At 41.3% G+C, this 18,339-nt stretch overlaps 1 protein-coding gene across 2 annotated transcripts in view; it reads left to right on the top strand.

Moving 5' to 3' along the window:
• Positions 1 to 1,120: 1,120 nt before the first annotated feature.
• Positions 1,121 to 18,339, top strand: part of FZD6 (frizzled class receptor 6) — a 32,842-nt gene continuing 15,623 nt past the window's right edge. The window contains exons 1-2 of one of the 2 annotated variants that reach the window (XM_072151402.1): positions 1,121 to 1,285; positions 6,879 to 7,245. In XM_072151402.1, coding sequence (XP_072007503.1) covers positions 7,030 to 7,245 — 216 coding nt within the window. In that variant the 5' untranslated portion in view covers positions 1,121 to 1,285; positions 6,879 to 7,029. Of the gene's footprint in view, positions 1,286 to 3,949; positions 4,073 to 6,878; positions 7,246 to 18,339 lie in introns of those variants that run through there. The other variant, XM_072151403.1, reaches the window with a different exon arrangement.

Genomic DNA, 18,339 nt, shown 5'->3' with positions numbered 1-18,339 from the left:
TCACTGTGCCTCAGGATTCTTCCTGGTTGGGACCCCTTTGGCTGGTGCCACACGTAACGCTTTGTCTGCGTTTCAAAATCGCATCGGCTATGGAAACGCCTGTGCGATCGGGCCGCGTCCCGCCCCGCTGGGTGAGGCTTTGTCTGCGTTTGCGTTTTCAAACGCAGACAAAGCGTTACGTGTGGCACCAGCCTTTGGAAGAAGCTACAATAATGATCCTAGTTTCGCCTCCGTCTTTCAAAGGTCTCGACGCTGCTAAGTGCATTTTGGGAGTTGCAATTTTGTACTTGGTCTCTAAAACTTTTGCTACCTCTGCCCTGAGGATCCTGGGTCCAGGTGTGACCAAACTCTCTACATCTATTAAAGTTACACCCCTATACATACTTATATATAATTTTTTGGGGGGGGAGAAAATATTGAAGTATTCAGGATCCTTCTCTACCCTGTGGAAACCGAATAGAGCGACATGATGCTTGCTTGACCTCTACTGACTGTAAACCTTTTCTACCTACAGCCTTTTACTCGCATGAGAGGTGTTGTTATATGTCATGTCTGGTAACCTGGACCATCCCCAATAACTAAAATTGGGAATAAGCATATGGAGAAAATAAATAAATAAATAAATATTCATGGAAAAATTGGGAATGGTTCCAGTGACCAGACAAGACAAAACAGATGTTCAATAATTAATTACGTTTTTTTTTCCTTACATAAATAGCAAAACTCTTCTGCAAATATTGTATCTTTTATTGCAGGGAGATACTAGGTTTGTATTTCTACGAGTTTGATGTGTGATTTCCAGTGGAGAATATTATATTTAGCAGCATTTCTAATTCCATATATAACTTTGTGTCTAGCTATGGTCAGTCTTCCCCTGCTTCTATCTTATCCACTAATAAACTATGTAAAGTTTTACACTTAGTTTGGCACTGACAAGGGCACAGCTTTCACTGACACGGAGCGATCAATAAATCGATAGTCAGGATTGTCCAGGAGATAATCAGTAGTGAAAGTTTACAGGAGAAAGGGGCTGGCGCAGCCAATCAGAAGGCGTGCCTAGTAGAAGGGGGGCTGGCGCAGCCAATGACAAGGCGTGCCTAGTAGAAGGGGGAGCCGACGCAGCCAATCAGAGGGCGGGCTTCAAAGTGAACTTCAGGAACTTCACATCGTGGGATCTGTGGCTCAGGATCGCTCGTGCTGCGGGCGCAGTCTAGAAGGGATCCGGGTGATCACCCGATCTTCATACAAGGTGGATATACTAGCTCTCTGGTGACCCTGGAGTCAGGTAAGACCCGGCCCTGATCCATAGTCTGGGGATCTTTCTGTACAGCACTGGGGGCAGGGAGGGGGATGACAGGCAGGGAGAGGAGGAGGCTCCTCTGCAGGGGACAATGGGAGGCAAAGGAGCAGCCATGGGGACAATGCAGAGAGCCCAGAGAACAGCAGTGAAAGGATCAACAGGATATAAAAAGAGTTATGGGGGATGGGGGGAAGTGGGGAGAAAGTTGTATATTCCCAGTAACAGGTGCATTGGGGTCATAGGGGGCAGGTTGACGTGTTTCTACATGTACAGGTCACTTTATTGCATTGCCACTTAAATACGGTTATAGCTTCCCATCAGAGAAGGGGGTCTCCTATCGAGGCGTATGTGATAGTGCGAAGAATTCACTTTAGGGCTTGTTCACATTTCTGTGATCCGTAATTTGACGCAGCAGTGAGGTGAGATGAAGTGTAAATCCATCCAAAAGATTTAGGATTTGCCTTTATTTTTTTGGCGCAATATGCGGACCATAGTGTATGGCAAGTTTATTATATATGTGATCATAACTACATCAGTTGCACGACCATAAATCTGCAGCGTGTGTGAATAAGGCCTTGGATAAGGATTTGGCTGAACGGCTAGCCCTCCTGCCTCTGCTATGCCTATTCTCTAACAGGTCAGCCGAGCATGCATGTTATTTGCAATAAAGAGAGGACAAGGAGCTGATATGCCACAGCACTTGGGGTCGGTCAGACCACCCCATATATATAGTCAATTATTGGTTGGAGGAGCTGCTAGGTTTATCTGATGTTCTATTATGGTATAGGGTTAGAGATAGGCAGCGTCCAATGTCTGTCAGACCAAATCCAGGAGGCTCTGGAAAATTAGAGATCACAGAATCCATCAACACAATTTGATGTGTAAGGGAATCTTTGGACTAGTTCACATGGTGAATTTTGCCATAGACTTTCCAGATTTGTCCACTTGGTTAAAAAAAATGTATCAACCTGCTCTCTATTCTGAGCAGGAATTCTGCTAAAAAAATAGGGCATCCATCAAATCCACATTGGAATGCTTGACGGCGGATTAGGATGTGTAGCTTGAAGTGGAGATAAAAATCTCACACAAAGTTTTGCTCTGAAAATAAAAACCGTAGGTTAAATTTTTCCTCATGTAGTCTATGGGTATGTTTCTACAGAGGGTTTTGGAGAGTAATAAGTTCTGTTCAGGATATTTTAGAATTTTCGTTCATTGATAGCTTCTGAGTGGAATCTTCTGATGGAAAAATGTGGAACTGTCTTCTATGGATTTAAATCCAAAATTCTTAAGTGCTTTAGTATGAACTTAATTATTGATTTTTGTGCCGCTTTTTCAGTAGTAACAGGAGGCTGAAAAACTTTTGATATAACTTTGGCAAAATGTGACCAAAAATCTAGACAGAAATTTCCCTTTGCAGAGACGTGACATGGCCCCGGATTAATCCTCTCCCTCCTCTGCCATCTTGTATTTCTCTGCCTTCACATAATATCTCTGTATAAAGACGTGTTGGGGCTTCGCTCTGCACAAAGCTGGGAGGTGCAGGACACTTTGTTTAGTCAATTGTTTAATTACAGACTGAGTTGTCCAAGTAATGGCCTAAGGTAGAACATCTGGATTATGGGAGCATAGTAGGATCTGGAGTATACACATACGCCAGGTATGATTTAGGAATTTTTTCCCATTTATCAGTTTTTATTTTAGGACAAATTCATGTGGTTTTTTTTTTAGAAATGTCTGCAACAAACGTCTCTATCATAATAATAAAATCTTTATTCCTCTCATCTTTGTTCCTTTCAATATCTTCATCTAACTTTCATTTTTATCCACTATTTGGTATGTACCTTCTCTCTCTGGAACGTTTTATGCCTATTACTCTCATATCTATCTATCTTATATTTATTCATTTTCCATGTCAACCTTTCTGTTAATTTCCCATTTATGTAGCATCAGAAAAACACAAATATTTCATAAATAAGGTACAATTGGTGCAGCAAGGGGGAAAAAAAAAACCTGACAGTTTTTTTCTGGCGGAAAGTTAATAATAAATGCTCCCCAATATCAATGTATTGTTCTATTTATTTCATATATTCTTTCCATATATAGAACTTCTCATATTTGGAGTTCTATATATCCATATTTATAGAACTATCTTATCTCATATCTTACAGTGCAATGTGATATCCTCCTGAGAGATGTTAATATTGGATTTTTGCGGTTTTTCTTTGGTGTGTTTATAGCATTATGTAAACATTTGCGCTGAGGTCAGGCAGGTTTCTATCCAGTGTTTTCTCAGGTGTGGATATGTGTGTTTATTTTCATTGGTGACTTCTACTTGTCACGTCCAGGTGGTAGGAGGAAGGCATGTGTAATGGTGTCTATGATTTAGGATATTTTTGGGCAGTAGAAGGCTGAGCTGTTATATTGTTCTGTTGTTTATAGCTGTTCTTATTACATTCCAGTTATATGTTGCCAGTGTATAATCCTTTCCTACATTATTACATCACCATGTATGATGTGACCATGTGCAGAAGAATAGATCTGAGATAAATGATAGTCTGCAGATTATGAGCTATAATACCTCACACAAGCTGTACATATTTAACCTTTTAGTGGCGAGTCCTAATAAAACAGTGTGAAATTGGGCCCTTTTTCAGATGCAAGGTATCAAGTTGTCAAAACTGACAGCGTTGACAATCGCCTCCGCGTTCCTTGCCTTGGGGGAAGTAACTTACGCAAATTTCACGACTAATCCTGCCAAGCCCAAATGCAAAAGTAAGTTCCTATGTGTAACCACAACTACATGTCCAATATGAGAGGCTGTGAAGTCAAAATGGTCATCGTCAGTATTGAGGCCTAAAGCCAGTTGTGTACCTGTGGGTGATATCGTACCAATCCAGTCAAAATTTTTAGTTACTATGATCATAGAAGGGCAGTACAGGCAGTCCCCGGCTAACGTACAAGATAGAGTCCATAGGTTTGTTCTTAAGTTGAATGTGTATGTAAGTCGAAACTGTATATTTTATCATTGTAGATCCAGACAAAAATTTTCTTTGCCCTGGTGACAATGGGAGTTTAAAATTTTTTTTTTCTGTAATGGGACCAAGATTTATCAATAAAACTTCATTACAGACACTTTACATCTGGTGAATGCAGTCTGGGACTATAGTAAAGCATCCAGAGACTTCACCAGAGGTTACAGTGGGTAGTGGGATACGTTTTTAACTAGGGGTCGTCTGTAAGTCGGGTGTCCTTAAGCAGGGGACCGTCTGTATTTTCATGTGTATGCAACTACCATATTAAGTGGCCTCATAGGCTATTGAGGCTGGTATTTTGCGGTTTCAAATGTCAGTCAGAATTTTAATCTTCTCCAATTCCTGTATACCTATGCATGGTCAGGTCAGTCAAATAGTACATGAGTGTATGACAAATCCTATCCTATAAATTGGTTATTAATAGTTTTCATTTTTACAGAAAATACCTTTTAATAGTTCATTTTTTATCAGTTCACATACTACTAGTTGAAGTGTTGCTATGACAGCGAGAGGCCTAGTGAAGGCCCTAAAGCCTGCCAGAGGTAACCTGGAGACAGAACCTAATATACGGGCAGCTCTATGCTGACAGAGCAGTGTTTTATAACTGTGATCACACTAATGGAACGTATAGTTCTCTCCAGGGACAAAATATATGTACAGGCAGTCCCCTACTTAAGAACACCCCACTAACAGACGACCCCTAGTTAAAGACGGACCCCTCTTCCCACTGTGACCTCTGGTGAAGCTCTCTGGATGTTACTTTAGTCCCAGGCTGCAATGATCATCTGTAAGGTGTCTGTAATGAAGCTTTATTGATAATCCTTAGTCCAATTACAGCAAAAAATTTGGAAACCACAATTTTCACTAGGGAATTTTTTTTTTTTTTTGTCTGGATCTACAATTATAAAATATAAAGTTTCGACTTGCATACAAATTCAACTTAAGGACAAACCTGTGGAACCTGTCTTGTACTTAACCCAGGGACTGCCTGTATATAAAAAAAAATTGTTTAAAAATATGAAATAAAATCCAAGTCTCCCTTATCCCATGATAACAATGTAATTAAATAAATCCTATACAGTATCTGGTATTGCAACATTCATGTACCGTATAAAAAAAAAAAAACTTGTAGAGTAATTATGTACTATGAATTGTTACGAGCATTATATTGATGTATGATGCACGTCTGTGATTACGGACTGATCAAGGACTAATGTGAAACAGCCCTAAATGGCACAAATTAAACACCACCAAAAAGCAAGCCCTCCACTAGCGAAAAGTAAAAACAAAATAAAAACATTGCGCCATGTTCCATAAATTTCACACAACACCCCGTTGTGCAAGCAAAAAGTTCAATAAAAAAAGGGTTTTGGGATATTTCATTCGCTCATTGATAATCCCAAAGTTGCATAAACACCCAAAGGGGGTATTACAGCGGCATTCCTGTTAGGATTGCAGGGGGTCATTCTCTCCTTTTAACCTTTGCAATGCAGAGGTTAAAAAGCCACAGGTTAAAGGTGCAGCATAAATTCACAGGCATTTCGTCACAGATTTTTGTAATATCTCATCCACTGTCCTAATACTGTACATGGGAGTGGATTTGTCCGTGTGTATGCGACGTGAAACCCTATATACATTATAGATGTTACCAGACCTGAGAATATTGTGTGACACAGCTGCAGACCGTTGCTCTGGGCCATCTTTGGGCATCAGGTTGCGAGTCATCATATTTACTTGTTAACGACTAAAGTGAAGTTTTTCCTTTTTATTTTTTAATTTTCTTTGCTATAGATCAGACCAGTGTCTGCAGAAGGTCCCTGTCTAAATACTACTAATCTGTGGCGTCTCCGCAGCCGGTCTGAAGGGAAGGTCATATCTGATTTTGGGATTTTGGGTAAACAGATTGTTATCATTTGGTCCTAGGGCTAGGACACAAGTGATTATTTTGCTGAGCTTCCTATACATATGAGCTACGCTGGTAGGACAGGTACGACCAGGGACGTAGCTTTAGAAGTGGACTCCTTATTATGTCAAAAGGCATTGGCTATCAAATGTGATTTTGGGGTTTCAGAGCTAAAGTGGTGGTGGTTTTGTTTATAATTATTAGGTCGGTGGGGTACAGCTCTCAAAACCCCATTTAGATGCCTGCAACATTTTTAGTTGTGGACTCCTCTCTGTATACTGTACATTGTATAGTGGCCTTGCCTAATATTGCAGCCCAATAAATGTGAATGGATGTCACAGCCTCTGATCGGATATTAAAGACCAGTTTCAATGTCTGGGGGTTCTGTGGTGATGGGTCTATGGATTGGGGGTGAATGTATATGGAAGGAAACCCTTTTTTACGCTTGTCTTGGTGTCTCAATTCCTTTAGAAAGGTGAGATAGGTGGTGCCGTGATCTCTGGTAAAATAAATTTTGAAGATCTTCTTGACTTTAACAAGAATAAGCAAACATGCAATTTTGTATTTACTTATGTGATATTTTGACCAGGATGTTATAAGTTTTTGGTAACCATCATTATGTTTGTTTTACCCCTCTAAACAGGATGCCCACCAGAAGTAAATGCTGCATAATTCTCCGACCTGACATCTTACTAGCTCCAGGAAATGGTTCCTGCAAGGATACGTCACCATTCCTAGTCTCCTAACACCACAACTTTGATATACTGGATGAGCCTACATTTAGTCTGGGTTTGATGTACTGTGATATCATCTTCAAGACGTCCACCAAGATGTGGGGTTTTGGGGTTACCATCCTGTGTGGTTTACTGCTGCCTGTCATGGAAAGTCACAGTTTGTTCACTTGTGAACCTATCATGGTGCCGAGGTGTATGGGGGTGTCCTATAATATGACGTTCTTTCCAAATCTTTTGGAGCACTATGACCAAGCTATCGCAGCGGCTAGGATGGAGGTAAGTGTCCTCTTGTATACAATAAAATTGCCTTTCTTTGCCTTTAGAGATCCCAACCAAGTCTCCTCACTGCTGATAAAGAAGACTTTCCCTCCTTGTACTAGTGACCATTGAAGATCCACCTTTACCTTTTTAACATTAAACTGGTGGATAGGTGAAACGGCTACTGCTTGGACACCTCTTTAGAAGGATATTCCATAAAAAAAGTAAAACCTCCAGGGGTAAGGGAAAAAAAGGTCCCATACTTACCCCACTTTGGTTCCTGGTTTCCATGGCACATATCATTTTTGGCCTGTCCCTTAATGGAAGTTCTGTGGATTTCCAGGACCTGCTTCATCCATTGAGTGGCCTCCTCAGTCACAGGAAGTCACCTTTTTCCAGGGGATTTCACATCCTGTGTTGTTGGGTGGAAGAACCAAGGTGACGTGGGAGCCGTAGCAGGGTAGGTCTGGAGGAATTTACCTGCCAGATCCATCTGGAGATAAGAAACGTGATAGATGAATGGTCGCTTTTCTTCCTTTGTTCCATTTACTAACTTGAAAGTTATAACTTTTTTGGCGAAGGCGTACATACGATTTTGCAATGTGCCCCGTGAAAGTGGTTGGATTTTTGAGATTTGTCTTCTTCAAAACAATTGTTTCCATGTCGCTATAGCCTTATGAGGTTGGGGGGGTTGTGGGTTTAAATATCCTAAACCTGAGTACAGGCAGTCCCCAGGTTATGTACCAGGTAAGTCAGAACTGTATATTTTATAATTGTAAGTCCAGACAAATTTTTTTTTGGTCTCTGTGACAATTGGATTTTAAAAATGTTGGATTGTTATAAGAAACAGGATTAACAATAAAGCTTCATTACAGACACCTGTGATAACTGTTACAGCTGATTATTGTAGCCTAGGGTTAAATTACAGTAACTTACCAATGTCCAGAGGTCCGTATGTAACTAGGGGTCGTCTGTAAGTCTGGTGTTCTTTAGTAGGGGACCATCTGTAATCTTTCTGGAGCAGTAGAAAGACAAGTGTCCTGAAAATAGCCTTGTACTCGGAACACATTTACTACTTTACTACTAGTGGGGAGTCGGCTGTTCCCCAAAGAAAGTGATTGTGAATTCTTGTTCCACCCCTTCCCACAGCATATGTAACATACATGGTTTGCAGATTCATTTACACACACCGTATTTTATTTCTCAAGACGTAGTACAGGAGCAATGATGTTCCTTATCTACAGTTTTTTTTTTTTTTGTTTTTTGGAGGGGGAATAGGTCAGACTCATTTTCCTCATTGTTCATCCAACAGGGATCTAATGTGTAAATTTACTACAAAAGCATTGTCTTCAAATATTTCCTCGCTTTCCGATTCTTTTTTTTTTTTTTTTTACAGCCCCTTTTCCCTTAATTGTCATGTTAGGTCACAGAGGTGACATCCACCATCGCTGTCACTAAAATAGTGCCGCCACCTGCTCTACTGCTGATTCCTTTTATAGCATTTGGGACCCTGGGTGGTTTTAAGGAGTTTTCCAGTGTTTCTACAACATGTGTTGCATAGATCTGAACTATACAAGTCTCAGTAGCCAATACAAGGCTTGGTAGCCAATACAACTAGAACTGTGCTTATTTTGAGAACGGTATTTTATTAGTAATGTTGACTTTTTGTGCAAATATGAAAAGAGGGAACAGAATCTTGAAAAAAAATATATTGTACTTCACAACAAATGACCTTGTTGTGTCTCTAGGGGAGGCTATTTTAAGTTATCTTGGTGATCACACTTGGTTTTGACATCAAAATCACGTAAAAAAACATCTTTGGGTAAGAAGACACATGGGGGGCCTCAAAGGGGTATTTCCATCTGGACATTTAATTTAGATACAATATATAAACAGGCGGTCCTCTACTTACTACGACTTACAGGCGACCCCTAGTTACAGATGGACCCTCTGACCCCTCTGGTGAAGTCTATGGATGTTACTATAATCCCAGACTGCAATGATCAGCTGTAAGGTGTCTGTAATCAAGCTTTATTGATAATCTTTGGTCCCATTACAGCAAAAAATGTTAAAACTCCAATTGTCACTGGGACAAAAAATTTTTTGTCTAGAGCAACAATTATTAAATATACAGTTTTGACTGGCATACAAATTCAAGTTAAGAACAAACCTGTGGAACCTATCTTGTACTTAACCCGGAGACTGTAGCCATGTTGTTTCTATAAACGAGATTGTTGACCTTGGATACCACCACTGCTGCCGGACTTATTGCACAAAGAAACTAGTTCCTGAAAATCATTATGTCTGCATCAGTTTTACCATAGGTTGTTTCATCTGATGTAAGGTGATGATCTGATGTATGGTTATAGACGTGTATTGTGTGAGTCCTCAATCTTGGGGACATTTTTTTTTTCTTGAGCTGAAACAGATTTCCACTTATTTCAGGTTTATATTAAAGTAAACGTGCAGGGGGAAGGGGAATTTACTCTTATAGTTTTCGGTTATATTAATGTCTCCCAATCATCTCCGCCAATTTGGGCAAAAATGTAATTTTTTTTTTGCCACTCTTGCCAACCTAGTCTACTTTTGATTTGCTAACCTACTTACACCAGATTTATTAAGTGTACAACCTACACCGAAATTGGCATGCTGTGCCAGTGTATGATGTCTCCCCGCCCCTTACATGTGCCAGATCTAGCAGAAGACTTGGCCTCCTGATCTGGCGTGTAGTAGGCCAGAAGTAGTGTGCAGACAGAAACGCCCCACGCCGGCCCACTTCACCACCGGCACGCCCCCCTTCACACACCCTTGCCTGAAAATAAAAGGTATAAAGAGGGAGGGGGGTAGGTGCTCTGATCAATAACCTCTAAATTCTAAAATTAAATGCAGACGTGGACACCTCACATTAAGTTGTCTAGGCCGCTATGATAAATCTACAACCTAACCTACAAAAGCTTCTAAGCCAGTCTTTTAAAAAAAATTAAAAAAACAGGCTCAAGAAGACTGCTCAAAGGGGTATTCCCACAAAGACAAGTTTCTTATATAAACTCAGGATAACAAAATAACACATTCTCTAATACACTGTTATTAACAATAATACAGCATGTCACAGATATAATTCCAACCTGTCTCTATCAGTCCTGGTGTACACTATTTGGTTGTCCCTGGATACGACTGTAAATCTTCTATGGTCAGGTTCTTCTCATAAATAGCTTCTCCTGTCTGCACACTGCAGTGCTCTCTGCCTTCTGCCCCTCCCCCTGCGTTACAAGACCAGCTCAGATACAGTCACTTCCTAGCGGCAAGCAGCATTGTGCAGAGACGTACTCTACAAGCTACATACAGTCTCTGTATGTTATTGATTAGTTGAGTAAGCAGAGCTGAGAGTGTCATTGTAGTTAAGTTGTCTCATCGGCCACATCTTCTCTTACCTCTGATCTCTCTTTTTCTATGTGTCAGATACTAGTAGCATGTTCAGAAGGTAAATAAAAGTGTAGATAAACCTGAACCCAAAAAATCTAAGCACATTGTCAGCACACGGCATCTCATAGCACCGAGGAATCATGAAGTATCTGCTTATAGAGTCCCCGCTCACACTCTGGAATCTTACACCGACATCACTGAGTGATAGGAGCTAAAACAGCAATAAAACTGAGTAACATTGTAAGTTAAAAATTATATTTATTATGTAAAGATATGTAGGGGATTACATTTTGACAACTTTCTTTCATGCACAAACCCCTTTAATGATAAAACATCATTTTTTTATTTATTTTTTGTTAATTTTTTTTTTTATTATTGTTACATATTTTGGTCTGTTTCCCAGATTACACTGTACGGTTTATCTGCTTTCTTATCGGGCAGGAAGGACGGCCTTCACATACTTGGCATTGAGCTGGTTCTTGCAAAACTAATTCACATAAAAAGCTAAATTCCTACCTTTATTTTGCTCCATTATTCAGGGATTTTGATGGAATCTATCTAACTAATTTCTAGATATTCCAGGTTATAAAAAGTTTCCCTCTTTAGTTAATTATTGACTCCTCGCATTTGACTCCAAATTTCCTAATTTCCCTTTAAACTTCTTCAAGTCTTCACTATATTATTACGCTCAGAAAGACACTTTATCGTGAAAACTTTTAGCAACGTAAAGTCCTATAAAAAGCCCCTTTTATCATCCCACTGAGTGATAAATAACAGGAAATTTGCTCTTTCCCTTTCCTCGGAGTCAATATTTTGACCTGCTTGTCACAGCGTCGTTAGAAGTCATTTTCCAGCCATCTCTCAGTGAAGGCTTCTTCTCGTCTCCCGCTTTTTATAATGCTCGTCTTGTTTGGAATGTTTGGCCTCGGAGACTGCAGCTTTGTTCTACGGCTTGCAAGATGAAACAGCGCTCTTTGGTCTGGCACGGAGCCATACATAACAATGGCATCTCCACGGCAAAGCTCCCAGGTTTCATCATTCGTCAGGAACTCTCTGAGATACTGTATCACTAGGTAGTGTACACGGCCTGGGGAAGAGATCTGGCCAACGTCACTTGGGTCATCTATTAGTTATAAGCCCGTGTTTTGTGACTCCCCACCATCAGCTCTACTACTTCCCATCACCAAGTTATGAAAGCCTTTCTGCTAGAAGTGCTAATAGTTTTTGCTTATTGTTCTATTTGCTAGTCGCCCGGAGCATTTCCATTGCTCATCAGCCCTGGCGTGACAGCAACGGCTTATAGGAACTACAAATAAGTTGTCGGAATTCTTCTGTCTTCCATTGTCCGCTGTTATTGCTGGGAGAGAAATTAAAGGGGCTGCGGTGTCGGTAGAACGCAACTCAACTGCAACATCTGAATAGAGCCTAAAGGCTCCGAGCCATGTGGCGGAAGTTCCTATAGTTCCCAAGAATGTAGCTCTTCGACAGTGGCCAAGACTGAGCTCTTCTCTAGAAGATTAACAAATCTGATATGATAATGTCCTAATAAAATCTGAGTTCTAGAACAGGCCCGATAAACAGTTACATGCATAATGGAGTCACTACATGGCCCTAGAGCTCCTGAGGTTGCAGAGTACCGTAATCTTGCTCTGGTTGCACAGATATCTAGGATATGAGATCCCCTATTGCTTCCATGTTGGATTGTGAGCCGCCTCCACATTCCTCTGCTGATCCCGGCATACGTCTTGTTAAATTCTACACTGGGAAGTTAACAATCAACTAATGGCATTCATCAGGGTCAGCGGGGGAAGTATTCACGGCCCACTGTGTGTTTCCAGCCAACTGTTAAGGAATGTGCCAGTGTTTGTTCTGATACCGAGCATAGATCGGCACATTTTAACCTAGATTATTCCTCTGTAAGGGTTTTCCAGGTGAGGCCAAGATATCTGCCAGCTGCCCTCATTTCTCAAGAAGGCAATTCGCCCCTAATTGGGGGGTGCGTATGATGAAAGTCACGCTCATCCGGCAGCCATCTCCCCTGGCCTACAGTTCTAAGCCAGGCCCTGCCTAGCGTTGGATTGCATAATAACCAGTGACTGTTCAGGCTTGAATGGTCATAGGTTATAACAAACGCACCCCACTCCGGCCCACTCTCCTGACGGCCCACTCCACCGCCGGTCATAGGTTATAACAGACGCACCCCACTCCGGCCCACTCTCCTGACAGCCCACTCCACCGCCGGTCATAGGTTATAAGATATGCACCCCACCCTGGCCCACTCTCCTGACGGCCCACTCCACCGCCGGCCGTGCTCCTGTCACTCCCCTCCACGCCAAGTAAGGTTCATTTAAAACCAGGAGATGTTGCCACTCCATAGTCACGGACCCTACTTAATCTAAACGCACTGTGTCACTCCCTTCAAAATAATCCATTCCCATCTCTGTGTGTAGAGCCAAACATATCTACGCTGTGTATAGGCGCGGCCGCTGGCTGGCATAGCATGCATGGCCCAAGGCTGAAATAAAAGTGAAGGCTCGGGAAGAGACGTGTGACTTGTGCCTGCTCCCAAGTAGTACTTACTGGGGAATTTACTGTGTATAAAATCTAAAACTATAGGTATGTACAATGTCTTTGTAATAAAGAAGGTAATAACAATGATCAGTTTCCTGCATCATCCAGTGATGTTTCGCATTAGAAAGACAGGCGGAATTTGAAGCTTCTCGACTCAAATACCTAACCTGTAACAGGGCATCCGCTTCCCATGTGCTATATTTTATTTTGTGCCTTTGGTCCCCCAATTCACCATTAGCTTTGTGCAACTACTACCCCTGACACCCCTATGGCTGCACATGTGCTCATAGTCGCTAGCGGAATATTGCAGTAGATTTTCATATTTTATCTTTCTCTACATAACTAGGTTGTGTGTGTGTGTTTGTATTTATCAACTGTCCTAAATTTGCCAGACGTGTCTTCATTTTCAGAGCCCATGCTTTTCCTGGCCTTAAAAGGGAGTCCACCACCTCCACCAGCAACCTGTTGTAGAGAAATGCATTCAGCATACTTATTATTTCAGTCTGCTCTGCCGTTTCCAAGATATTCCCAGTTTAATCCTTATGCTAATGAGTTGGTGCACCCAGATTGTGTCCTCATCATCTGGATTTCTGCTGTTCCCTTCTATCACATGCTTCCTCCAAGACGTATTGCCTGCTTACATGACAGAGGGTGATGTTCCAAGCAACAATGGCAGTGCTCTGGGTGATAAGGACACACCATGGCTACACCAACTGCCTAATTAGCATATAGATTGAGATGAGAATTTCTCAGACGCCGCATAAAGTACTAAAATAATAAAAGCTGTTTTGAAATGGCAGTGCATTACTCTACAACATGTTACAACCCAGACTATAATGATTGGGGGAGGTGGTAGACTTTCTTTAAGAGGTGCAGAACTTAATAATAATAATAATCTTTTATTTTTTTTATAGCGCCATCAAACTTCGTAGCACTTTACAAATCATAGGGGACATGTACAAATAAAATGCTACATTACAGAGTACAGTCATATGGAACAATAGGAGTGAGGGCCCTGCTTACAAGAGCTTATAATATAGTTAAAAAGAGTTTGCCAAATCTGTCCCTGTCCCCAATGGGGCTCACAATCTAATCAACCTACCAGTATGTTTTGGAAACTGGAGGACCCGGGGGAAACCCACGCAAACATGGAGAGAACATACAAACTCTCTTTGTAGATGTTGACCCAGGGAATTGAACCCAGGACCCCGGCACTGCAAGGCAGTAGTGCTAACCACTAAACCACTGTGCTGGCCCGCTTACAAAATTTTGGGCGGCCCCTAAATTAAGAGGGCGGGGGAAAATAGTCTGGATATATTTGTGTGTGTGTGTGTATATTTCATAAGATACCAAATAACAGATACACCTGCCTGAATATAGCTTCCTCCTGCACTCCAAAAATATACTCCAACCCGGGGCTAGGCAGGTTGGAATCACAAACATTTAGCAGTGGCTAGCCTCTAGTATTATTTATACTACTCCCATCCAGCTGTACAGTCCCGACCTTGTATATTTGTGAAATTGGTAATAATGTGTACATGTGAAATTAGATTGTAAGCTCCTTGGGTAAGTGATGATGATATCTGTACCGCGCTGTGGACCATGTTGCCGCTATATCAATACTGTAACATGGGAAAGCGCCAACTAGATACTAATCACCAGCTATTCAGACTCGGGTTTTGATTCTGGTGTTGTTATGTGTTTGCTGACAGGTGACAAGTCTCCCCTTGTCCTCCGTGCAAAGTGTTGGTGTTTTATAGGGACAGGTAAGCAGCGGCAGGTACACGTCGGACAGGTTCTGCCAGTAACTGAATAGCACAGTGATTATATGTTGGATCATGACCGCTCTTGCTGCAGGTAGAGTTGTGGTGTGAGTTACACTTGCGCTGCTCCATCTTTTTGAAATCAATCTCTTCTTTCTATTAAGTTACGTTCCCAAGAAAATTCTGCGTCCTCGCTCCCGGCCACATCATATGATACGGGGCTAAGATGTACGGGCAGGTTTTATGAGTCAGGGAGCGTTTGATATGGTTTTCGTAGGTGGGCGCTGTTACAACTTGCTAGCGTACAAAAAAAAAGTTTATGGCTCGGGTCGAATGTGACATTTTTGAGGTGTATTTTTTTGTGTTTTTTTTTTTTTTTTTTTTTTTGGAGGGGAAAGGGTTTAATACTCACTCAACAGGTATGAAATGAGTTTGCCCCACCTGGTAATTACAGATACTGATAGCACTGATTATTCCGCCGCCGCATGGACAGGAATCCTCTTCTTCAACTGAGAGGAGACTTTACCATCCGAGTCTGGGCGATTATATGGAGATCAAAAGGAAACTGTTGTCTGATGAGGGCGATAACGTAACGAAATAACTTGTCAGATGGGTCGTCACAGAAATGGTGATGACCTCTAAAGATTGCTCGCTGGACAGGGTCTCTATGCCACTTTTTATTCTTTTATGGTTTAAAATGTTCCTTTATATATATGACTGTTTACTTGTATTATTATTATTTCTTTAAAATCAAAATTTTAATACTTTTACACTAGGAAGTGGAAACAAGGGGATACAAACTTTGTTCAAATTTTCCTTGCATTATAAAGACTCTTCATACATGTATGTAGTTATCTTAGTGGGCAGCACGGTGGCTTAGGGGTTAGCATTACAGCCTTGCAGCGCTGGGGACGTGGGGTCAAGTCCCAGGGTCAACATCTGCAAAGAGTTTTTGTATCTTCTCTCTCTGTGCTTGCGTGGGTTTCTTCTGGGTCCTCTGGTTTCCTCCCACAATCCAAAACATACTGGTAGGGAAGGGACTGATGTGACAAGCTCTGTGCAGCGCTGTGTAATCTGTGTGCGCTAAATAAATAAAGGAATTATTATTTTTTTTTTATTGTTATTAGTTAAAAATGGGACAGCCTGAAAACTTCTAAATCTGCCCATTAGAAGTTGTTCTTTGCATAAATTCTTCACCTCTGGTTTCAAGAAAAGTTCTGTGAAATTATTTAAGAGTCCTATAAAATATGTGGGATTGTTGGGAAGTATGCATATTCTATTTATATTACTATTAAAAGAACAGCTCCTCCTGCTATATAATATGCCGCCTGCTGATAGGACCCTATGTTGAATACGCTTTAGTTCTTCCTGCTCTATAACGTGCTGCCTGCAGACATAACGCTACTTACAATCTGCTCAGCTCTTCCTGCTTTGTAACATTCTGCCATCAGATCGGATACTATGCACAGTGTGCTCAGCTCCTCCTGCTCTATAACATGCTGCCTGCTGATAGGACACTATGTGAAATCCACTAAGTTCTTCCTGCTCTATAACATGCTGCCTGCAGATGGGACACTATGAGCAATCTGCTCAGCTCCTCCTGCTCTATAGCATGCTGCCTCGTGGGACCAGGTGTGTTCCAATAATGAACTCTTATCTGTGGGTCCTCGGTTCTCCCTTATCACCCTCTGACCTGAAGTAATTGTCCTGGTAAGAATCCACTGATATTCTGATTAAACAATCTGTTTTGTAATAGTAACATAGAAGCTACAATGTAATAATCACAATGGGGAGGCTGACGTGTGCCTGCATGTAACTGTGATTCCTGTTTGCCCTCCATACTGCTAATCCAATTGACTTACACTCCCCGAATGTCAAACAAGTTGTGAATGAGTGAGCGCAGAATGCCAGGCTCTCATACTCGGACATTTCCGGGAGTTAACGCTATGACTGCCATAGCTGACCTCACAGCAGTGTTTCGTGGTTTAATCTGACTTGCAGAAAGTTGCTGATTTGGTGTATTACATAGCACAGTGGGCAATGCACAAAAATGACCAACTGCAACTTCTTACCCCTGTATTCTAAAACACCCAGACTAAAGGATTTCTGTAACATATTGGGGCAGCTGGTGCACAAAGACTGGCTGCTATGACGTCTCCCACACACTGCAGAATCCTCTCTCTAACTTAGAAACCTCATCAGAATCGTATAGAAAAGTATTGACTAGAAGTTTGTTAATAAAGCACTTGGGGTGATATAGAAACCTCCTATTTAGCTGCAGTGTCAGATCTCTCTCCTTGCCACTTATCCCCCTACCTTCTCCATAGACTTCTTTGTAATTAAATTCCTCTGTTAGCCCTACTGTTTTTGAATAAATGTCATTTAAAGGTGGGAGGTGTTTATGGGCGTGATAAACGCCTCCTGATATGTGCTGAAGGAATTTATTTAACCTTTATAAGATCTATTACAATTTTTTTTTTTTTTTTTGCACCATTAAAGGAAATCTACCGTTTGTTTTTATGCATTATGAACCTTACATACCTTGAGAATGCTGTAGCTACACTGATGCAGAAACATATCTTGTTTAATCCCTGATCCGAGTGGTTTTGCTGAAAAAACAATTATAAAATTATGATAATGAGGCTCAGTCCATCCTGTGGCTGCCCCGATGCTTTCCTCACCCTAATTATGCACCGCTCCAGCCTTGTCCTGCCCAGCATAAGCCGAGAATAGGTAATCATTGTGTTATCCCAGACAGCCAGAAGTAATCAATCAGTGAACCATCCCCCAGCTGCTGTGTATGAGTCATCCAGCTCAGCTTGATTAGTCCTGTCTGGACAGTTCAGGCAGCTCCTGTTTATGTGTAAGTTTTATGTGTTTATGTCCGGCAGCCAGGGCATCCAGCTTCCCCAGGGTCCTGAATTGTATTTGTTTTTTTCAGCAAAACCACTCAGTTCAGGGATTAAACAAGATTTGTTCCTGCATCAGTGTAGCTACAGCATTCTTAAGGTATGTTTGGTTCATATTGCATAAAAACAAATGGTAGATTTCCTTTTAATTTATGCAACGTTTGTAAAGCGACCATGTGGCCAGACCCCAAATCTTATGACTATGATGCCAAAAACTTTATTTACCTACTTTACAAACTTCCATATACATGTTATAGAGTGATGAATCTGTCTCGATTGTGGAGTCCTGGGGACCGTGGAGGATTCCTAACTATGAAAGACTTGTCTGTTCTGTGCCCGGGGATCCGTTTCCAGCTGAAATAAAGAGATTTTTTGTCAAATCAATTCCCCATTTCTGTTCCTCAAGCGTTTGAAGAAATATTAAAGTCACTGGAGGCAATGGGTTC

Source organism: Engystomops pustulosus, chromosome 5 (genome assembly GCF_040894005.1).
Source record: "Engystomops pustulosus chromosome 5, aEngPut4.maternal, whole genome shotgun sequence".
NCBI classification, from domain to species: Eukaryota; Metazoa; Chordata; class Amphibia; order Anura; family Leptodactylidae; genus Engystomops; species Engystomops pustulosus.
This window is presented reverse-complemented; position numbering and strand designations above follow the sequence as displayed.